Source organism: Ips typographus, linkage group LG2 (assembly GCF_016097725.1).
Source record: "Ips typographus isolate SLU linkage group LG2, UJ_Ityp_2.0, whole genome shotgun sequence".
NCBI lineage: Eukaryota > Metazoa > Arthropoda > Insecta > Coleoptera > Curculionidae > Ips > Ips typographus.
This window is the reverse complement of record NC_138423.1, coordinates 20,070,629-20,080,000: the sequence shown is the minus strand read 5'-3', so window position 1 is coordinate 20,080,000 and position 9,372 is coordinate 20,070,629. Positions and strand designations below refer to the sequence as shown.

General features: G+C 33.1%; 2 protein-coding genes across 3 annotated transcripts; one reads left to right on the top strand and one right to left on the bottom strand.

Moving 5' to 3' along the window:
- Positions 1 to 1,866: 1,866 nt before the first annotated feature.
- Positions 1,867 to 3,710, top strand: LOC145724217 (facilitated trehalose transporter Tret1-like). 2 transcript variants are annotated; one of them, XM_081972359.1, is made up of 3 exons: positions 1,867 to 1,885; positions 1,949 to 2,044; positions 2,103 to 3,710. In XM_081972359.1, the coding sequence occupies exons 2-3, from the start codon at positions 1,990 to 1,992 to the stop codon at positions 3,422 to 3,424; spliced, it is 1,377 nt and encodes a 458-aa protein (XP_081828485.1). In that variant the 5' UTR covers positions 1,867 to 1,885; positions 1,949 to 1,989; the 3' UTR covers positions 3,425 to 3,710. The 2 variants fall into 2 exon arrangements, with proteins under 2 accessions (XP_081828485.1, XP_081828484.1); XM_081972358.1 differs by lacking the exon at positions 1,867 to 1,885 and having other exon boundaries at positions 1,892 to 2,044.
- Positions 3,711 to 5,580: 1,870 nt separating this feature from the next.
- Positions 5,581 to 9,339, bottom strand: r-l (rudimentary-like). The gene is made up of 4 exons (XM_081972356.1): positions 9,092 to 9,339; positions 8,765 to 9,038; positions 6,767 to 6,991; positions 5,581 to 6,604 (listed from the first exon to the last, which is right to left on the bottom strand). The coding sequence occupies exons 1-4, from the start codon at positions 9,233 to 9,235 to the stop codon at positions 5,826 to 5,828; spliced, it is 1,422 nt and encodes a 473-aa protein (XP_081828482.1). The 5' UTR covers positions 9,236 to 9,339; the 3' UTR covers positions 5,581 to 5,825.
- Positions 9,340 to 9,372: the final 33 nt, after the last annotated feature.

Here is a 9,372-nt window from a genome sequence, read left to right as displayed (position 1 = left end):
TTTAGAATTTACAGATCTTTACCCTGTAGACAAAATTTATACTCACATTGTATTGATTAAACATATGTGTCAAATTTTCCATAATTTCAGTAGAAAAATATAGATCTCCCTAATACAGATTTGATCTTATTTCACCTAGATCTTTTCGATTGCGGTCATAGTTACATACATTCTGAAATAAACGACTCTAGTTGAAACACCTTACCGAAATGTTCTTCAATTATGAAATACGGTCACTTAAACCACACGTGAAATACGACGAATCGACCTTGTCTTGGAATCGAGAACTTTGCATTCTAATAACATAGCTACAGAACGGCGTTATTATTTTGATACATCAATAAACATCTTACAAGCAGCTCCTTTCTATTTTGCTTCATAAATAAGGTCTAATTGCTAATTACTGTGTGCCGCTCTTCAACGATTTCGGGGTTTACTTTACCTACCTTGAGTAAACAAATTAATTTTAATAATTGTTTTGTATGTAAATTGTTCATGGTCATGAGGAATTGATTTAAGTTACTGTTTTTGCATCAAATAATGTTACATCAATTTTGTAAACTTTGCCTGAGTGAAAGCAATCTAATAACAAAACAAATATTTAGAAAACTAGTTTACTGTCTAATTCACATTACCTTTAGCTTTCCACTTTTGCAAAAGACGTTATACGTAACAACCTAAAGTGATAAAACAAAAATTGTTCCGGAATAGGAAATTCAAACTTAATCAATGTTTATATTGCATAGTAATATGGATTTCCAGAAGGACGAAAAAACTTAAAACGTACATTACTTTTCTTGGTAAATCCTATAACTGCCAATAAACTGAACAAATCGTATTTGTTTAAAGTCTATAAAGGATTGCACGTTATGTGACAAGAATAGTAATGGATGGTTTGTCACTGTTAAAAATATTATGAATGACATAGAAAAAGGTAATTGAATTCAACACATGTTAAGAAATTTAAAATACTAAAAAATACAGGTTTCTTACAAAACATATGATCTATATTATTAATTGTTTGCCATTTACGCTTAATTCAACGTCAGATCATTATGACACGCACCCATATAAGACCAACTATAGAGAGGCGCTGGTGTTACATTTCTGGGACTCTTTGACTTGCAACATTCAATGTAAACAAAGAATTTCACTTTTAATGCCAGTCACTTATTAGTATTTCAGTTGTTTAGTTATGCCTTTCGATGTTTATTTTATCGATAAGTGTAATGAGATTACGGCAATTCATCCGACATATGGTAGGAATTAGTTTTAATGGTAATGAAGGTAATTTATCATTCTGGCAGTAAAAAAAATCAGTCAATTATAGGTTTATTAACGAACACCTTTGAAATAGTATATTATTTTAGCATTTTTATTTCTCACCCTATACAACGTAATAATTAGAGATGGCCGAAGACTACTTAAAAATAACCAACTTTGAAATTTCGTTGTGATGAATTTCGTATGTTACAAGCATTATTGCTTACGGTAAACCACGTTACCCCGCTGTTTAGTGTCAAAGAAATTTCGCCTTTAATATTATGACGTGTTTTGAAGTGAAGAAGCATTAAGTAATGATAATCTCAAAATAAAGTTGAATAACAATTCGATTCAACAATTTTTTTCGTAACAATACATTTTAACTGCGTATTTTTTGCCATAATGAAGCGTGCCATTTAATATACCTCCAATAAACTCCACTTGGTTAAACAGTAATTATTCTTTAAAAGTTGTAAAATTAAAGTTAAGAAGAAACAAATATTAACACTTGCACACACGCTTAACAATTTAGCTATTGTCTTTTATATACATGGTATTTAGTACGGTAAAATATAAGATTTTGTTTACTTAAACCTGGAGGAGTGAGATAAAAAGACGCAAGGTGACAACAATTCTCCTGGCAACTTACCGAATGTGATTTTAATTTGATGTGTGGGTGAATTAGGTGTAGATCTAAGCTCCACACACCCTTCTACTAATTTAAAGATGCCTGAACAATTCTCAGGGAGCAGTTTTTACGTATATTTTTCAGTTATTTCAGGTAAGTAGATTTAATTTGGTTGTGTTTTGGCTTAATTATTGTAGTAACTTTACTGCAGTCAACCTTATAACCTTCACATCCACCGCAAGTTGGTCGTGGACTTCTCCAATACTACCAAAACTAACCAGTCCAGATGCGTCGATCAACCCTCTACCACGACCAGTAACTACTTTGGAGGAGTCATGGATTGCCTCGGCTATGAACGTGGGTGCTATCATTGGTGGTTTGGTTGGTGGGATTGCTTCGGGGAAATTTGGCAAAAAGATCACCATTTTGGTATTTGGTATACCAGTGATCCTGGGTCACATTCTGTGTGCTGTAGCTTTGAACGTGGAATTCTTCATTGTAGCCCGACTGCTGATGGGTATTTCATTGGGTATGGTATTCGGTGTTATACCCGGTTATGTCACTGATATTGCTGAAGTCGAAAATCGTGGTAGTTTGGCTAGTGTGTTGGGTGTGTCTAATTGTTGCGGAATATTGTCCATGTATGTTGTCGGGCCTTTCCTTTCAGTTCGAGTATTCAGCTTGGTTAATCTTATAGTCCCGATAGTATTTTGTATAGTGTTTGGAATATTCGGACCTAACAGTCCTTATGATTTGGTAAAAGAAGGTAAAAATAATGAAGCTGAAGCTACGTTAGTTAAGTTAAGGAATAAATGTCCTGCAGATGTTCAAAAGGAGTTAATCTACATTAAACAAAATGTCCAGAACACTTCAACAATCCTACAAGGATTTCGAATGTTGTTTAGAAGCAAAACTGGAATGAAAGCCTTGATAATCAGTAATAGTTTGTTGTTATTTCAACAGTTATCAGGTACTGTAGCAATTGTAGGGTATATGCAAACTATCTTTGAAAGTACTGGTACTTCTATATCTCCCATCTATTCTTCTATGATAATCGGGTCAGTTCAGTTACTAGCTAATTTAATCAGCGCTCAGTTAATAGAAAGACTTGGTCGCAAACTTCTTTTAACTGTATCTTACATATTTTGTATTGTGTCATTGGGTGCTTTAGGAACATACTTTCTCATACCCCATCCAAGTCTCAGCTGGCTTCCTATTGGTAGTTTGATTCTCTATATGTTGGCGTTTAACCTGGGGTTAGCTAACATACCTTGGGTGATAACGGCAGAGTTGTTTCCATCTAATTTGAAAACGGCTGCACTAGCTATTTCAGCATTTTTCAGTTTCCTTTTAACGTTTACCGTTAATATTACTTTTCCTATCGCCGCTGCGGCTTTTGGTATGACCGCAGTGTTTTGGACGTTTGCTGGTGGTTGTCTTGTGGGACTTGTGATGTGTGTTACCACCCTATTCGAAACTAAAGGAAGGAGCGTTGATGAAATTCAGAAACTTTTAGAAGGAATCAAAAAATAATAGTGACAAAAGGTCTCTCTGATATTATAGTCACTATAATTAGTTTTAAATATTTACACTGTGTTGGTGTTTGAAACGATTGGACACAAAAGTGAGATATGAATTGTAGAGCATAAGTTAAAATGCGACATGAAATCGGACATGATTTTTCTGATTATTGATGACCAAAATTTGTGATTATGTTCTTATCTTATAAGATTTTTTATGATAGTAAAAATGACACTATGTAAGATACAAATAATTTGTGAACCACCTACTTGTGACAATATAAAAGTAAACAAAATACACAGTAGGTAATTTGTTTGTGTGGATGTAAGCTTTGTAACCTTTATGCAGATTTGTCAAGCAGTCTCAATACGCCTTCCTAATACAAATAAATAGGTAGCCATAATTTATACACCCGTTTTATGCTATTATTATATAATCTCATGGTAGTTTAAATTAGCGTTTGTAGGTATACTTCAAATTTCCCAGTATAATCTTGAAAGGTCACCACTATGTGGATGATATTCATGACTGGTTGAATTTGTAGTTTTGTTTGTTTTGTCAAAGTTGACCAAATTATGCATGGTTAATATAATGTGATCTTATTTAAACATCCGTATTTTTGGAATGACTAGTCGATATTAAGCTGAATCTATTGTGCTAAATGGAATACCTAACATTTGTTTGTAATATCATTAAGTTCAGTTTATTGTTCAGCATATTAATTGACAAAAAGATATTAACTTGTATTTGTTTTCACATTCAAAAATTCTAAATTACCGATGTGAAATAGATGGGAGCGAGATAGAATGTTTAATTTGTTAACAGAATTTTACAGAAGATTTAGCTTTCGCTGAGGAAAGGTTTCATGTTCATAAATGAAGTTAATGTGAATATAATCTTAAAAGAGTGTATCTCAATATATCTGACGAAACTATTGACGTTTTATGCAATATTTTAAATTTCCATATTGTTTTGACTTGATGATTAAATCTTAACTTATCAAATGTATTTGAATTATTAACAAAGTGAATTGAATGTCGTCTTAAATATTCAAGTCATACTCGTAAATTCCGCTGTGATCACAGTAATTATTGCACTATGGCTTCGTCACTGTTTTATTCGTTATTAATACAGGGTGTCCCGAAATTAGAAAAAAAGGTGGTGAATAATGTGAGCCAAAAGTGCAGATAGTAATGTATCTTTTTTGCTTTATGTACTTCAAAACATCTAAAAATGTTGTTAGGCAGTGATTCCAACCCTTAAATAATTTCCCCAAATTTTTTTAAAATTTACTTTATTTGATTAGAAGAAATGTACTCCTTTCTGAGCATATTTTTTTAAACTTTTATAGCTTCATGGAGTAGTATTTGACAGGTTGTCGCATTTTGACAGAACTAGTTCCAAAGCGGCCATCTGTCAAAAATCCTGCTCATAGAGCTCTAAAAACGTTTAATGTGAATTTTAACTGTACTAATTTTAAAAGTTTTGTCATTTTATAGCTTCACGGAAAAGTTTGTGATAGTTTCAGATATTAGATTACAGTGAGGCGGCCAAAAAAAGTACACGTCAAATTTCAGAAAGAAAAACAATAAGGAAATTTACTTTATTTGATTAGAAGAAATGTACTCCTTTCTGAGCATATTTTTTTAAACTTTTATAGCTTCATGGAGTAGTATTTGACAGGTTGTCGCATTTTGACAGAACTAGTTCCAAAGCGGCCATCTGTCAAAAATCCTGCTCATAGAGCTCTAAAAACGTTTAATGTGAATTTTAACTGTACTAGTTTTAAAAGTTTTGTCATTTTATAGCTTCATGGAAAAGATTTTGATAGTTTCAGATATTAGATTACAGTGAGGCGGCCAAAAAAAGTACACGTCAAATTTCAGAAAGAAAAACAATGAGGAAATAAGAAATTTTATACCAAAGTCAATGCAAAGAACCGATAGCAAAAAGTTTTACAAATTTAGGTTTATATGTATTTATTGCAGAATAAAAAAGTAGAACATCTCAAAACTATATTTTCTTTCAATTCTTTTAAAAATGTATACTTTTCCCAAAATATCCAAATGTGGTTCAAATTTATGGAAACAATTCACATTTGGCGATTTGTTAGTAGTTTCATTTGAGGATTTTTTGTAAGGTAAATTAGTGAAACATAAAAGACTGTATGAAAGAAACACTTTACTAAAATTTATGTATAGGTACAATTTATAGGTATAACATGTCTATAAAATATATATTCGATAAGTTTTCCTAACGAAATAATATTGGAATGAAAGAACATTATTTGGAAATTGACCACAAAAATATAAAAACAGCTTTTTAATACAGTCCGCGTACTAATAACAACTTCCTAAATAAGTGGAATGAAATATAATTACTTGGAAATAAACGGTCTGTTAAAATCAATAAACTAGGCAATTCGCTCAACATAAGCTTGCCACAATTTTTCCCTGTAATTTTTGGCTGCAAACACAGGATCGCTGGCTTCGATTATCCCTCTTCCTACCACAGCAACATCAGCCCCATTTTCACCCACCACAATTTTAGGGGTTCGATACTGTTGACCCAAATCGTCAGCAGTTTCCCCAATTTTAACACCGGGAGTTAATTGAATCAATCCGGGATTCTCCAAAAACAACGGATTCTGACAAACAATTCCTGCCACTAAATCTTCATATTCTTCAGCCAATTTTACGGTAGCTTTGGAGTAAGAATCGTTTATCAAACTTCCAGAAGCACTAGCTTCAGCTAATAAGAAAACTCCTCGATCCTGGATTCCAGGCGCTTTTTTAATAGCATCCAATGCGCCTTTTCCCATCAGCGAATGAACTGTTACTAAATTAGCCCAGGAGGAAATATTGTACACACCTTTGCTGTACTGCAATTCAACGGTGTGTCCAATATCAGCAAATTTCCTGTCTTCAAACAAAATAAAATTATGTCTTTGTGCAATGTCTTTGAGCGCGCCAACAAGGCTTTCATTGAAATTGTCTACAATGTCTATGTGAGTTTTTAGCGCGCAGATATATGGTCCTACTTGTTCAGCTAAATTGAGGAGTTTTGTAGAGTCAGACAAATCAGCTGCCAAACATAGAGTGGTTTGTTTTGTGGCTATTATTTCGAATAATTTGGCCGCTGCTGGGTTTTTGGCTTGTTTAGCACGATCGAGGAAAGGAATTTTTAACCGGTCTGCAAAAACAAGATACAGATATTATAAGTTAGAAAAGTCACTGCTTAGGCAAATTATGGTTAGTAAAGAGGAATTGCTTAAACACAGCACAAACTAGACACAATAACTCCACTCTTGATGTGTTAAACTAACTATTTCTAGGTTAATTAGTATGAACTTACTTTGTTTAGGACTTTTGTCCAGTACAGATTTAGTCACTTGATTGGCCTGAATATACTGTCGCACCTTGTTTTGAGTATCCTGGTCAATGCACTTTGCTTCAACCAAAAATTCTATAAGTTCACTCAGTGTTAGCACTGCATGCATTCGAATTCCATTCTCCTCTAATATTTTTGCTCCACCTTGTTCACGATTCAGAAAGACAATAGCATCTTTACACTTTAACCCTAGAAATACATAAAATTTGGCATTGAAATCCCTGCCATGATCTTACTAAAATCTAGTGATGGGAAAATTACCGGTAAAATAGATATTTTACTTTAGTAGAAAATTTTGACCGGTAAATTACAAACACTGTGTTACTGGCAGTTTAATTCAAATTTTGACACCAATTTTTTTCTTTACGGTACCAAATTTTGTCCTGTTTTTTCATGTTATTGGATAGGAAATTGAATAAGGATTCCAAAAATGTGCTTAAAACAGTAATTTCCTTGCTCCTAGTGGGTTTTACAGTCGATTTTGTCCCTGACTGTTCTTTCAAACCGGGTTTCTGGCAGTTCAATGTTTTTGTAGTGTTTTCTTAGGTTATAGGATAGGAAATTTAATGTGGATTCCAAACATGTGCTTAAAACAGTAATTTACTTACTCCAATTGGGTTTTACAGGCGTTTTTGGTCCTGACTGTTCTTTAAACCGAGTTCAAATTTCAGTCAGACCACAATTTCTACTGATTTAAATATTTGTTGCACCTAACCAGTTTTTCCTAAATAACTTGAAAACTGTGAAATTTTAAAAAAAATTGCAAGAGACCAAAAATGTTGGAAATCAACTCCTTGACTAAGGTAGTATACAGGGTGTGCATGAAAAGTATGGTTATTGACTGTTTTTGTTCACTCTGTAAGCAATTTTTGCTTTCCACCACTGGAGCTCAAGACGGTTAATTTAAGTGGTTCAACTTTCCTGAACTCCCAAAAATAACTGAGTTACAGAGTGCTCAAATTTCAAAGTTTTTGCTTAATAACTCAGAAAAGGTGAAAGTTGGAATTTACAGGTAAAATTGGTAAATTTTCCTGTCACACTGAATTTTACTTTACCTTACTGGTAAATGACCGGTCAGGGTAAATTTACGTCCATCATTACTAAAATCCATATTAGATTATTGTCAATGCAAAGAAACTGTTCTTAGTTTTCATTCTTACTCAATTTAGAGTTATTAATGGTTTTGCCATATATGATAGTTGTCATGTGAACCTACAATGGTAAGTCTAGCATTTGTGTAAATTGCAACACTGTTTGTGGTATATGATTGGTCAAAAAAACAGCTCACAAATTATGTCAGATTCATTAAAAGATTTACCATTAAGCTCTAAAATTCATACTGTACTGTCACTGCTAGGAGTATTAAGAGTCTTTTTTAACTACTTTTTGAAATTTAATATAATGCTGATAATCTAGAGCTAGAGAGGATCAAATAAAGGAGCTACAACCTTTCAAAAATTGAAAAAAGCAATTTTTGTAAAAACTGCAATTTTGGCAATTTTTCAATTTGCTCCTGAAGGGTTCCAACAAAGACACTGTTCTTAACTTCTATTCTCATACATATTGAAAGGACAAAGTGTCATAGTTAATGACATTATTTACCATGTAACTAATTCCCAAGTAACTGGACCATATAAGTTAATAAGTTGTCTCAGTCACTGAAGTAGTTTTGAGTTGATATTGTATATGACATATGACAAGTAATATGATGTACATAAGGACAAGGCAACAGAAGACTTAACTCCTACATCTATTTTCTTCCTTTATTACAATGAAATTTAGATAATAGAAATACCTACTTACTTCAATGATTCCTAAGCAAACAACATTTGATTTAAATCATTTAAGTCCAAAATTCATTATTTGAGTCTTTAGGAACATGTTGGCTATATACACAGCATACAACTTATGACAATCATATATTAGCACAACCATTTGAAGAACATAAGCTGAAACTCTTACCTTCATTCCTTAGATCAATAACAGTCTCCAAAATACTACTTCCAGAAGTAACAACATCTTCTACAACCAGACACCTATCTCCAGCCTTAAAAGCCCCTTCAACCTTCTTCTTAGTTCCATGAGACTTAGCTTCTTGCCTGCGCATCACCATTGGAAGTCCAGTTTTCAGTGAGACAGCTGTAGCTATTGGTAAAGCTGTGTAAGGCACGCCACATAATATATCAACATCTTTGTTGTCATTCAAGTGGTGAACTAGCAAGTCAGTTAATGATTTCTGGAAAATTATGCAGTGTACTCAACAGTGAGTGAAGAGCTAATAAATCTTACCATAACATGAGGGTAGCTGATAATGACCCTTAAATCGCAATAAACGGGGGTCATAAGTCCTACTTTGGTCTTAAATTCGCCGAATTTTACAGCGTTGATTTGGAAAAGCTGCACGGCAAAGGCTTTTAGGTCTTCTTTGCTCATGGTTGATTTTATGATTTTGCGATTTTGTATTATTTTTACTGGAACTTAGGTTATGATTTGTTGATGGATTTCTTCTTTTTGTGCTTAATGGCGTCCGATCAGATTCGATATTCGTTAGGTAAAAAAAAGAACAGTTT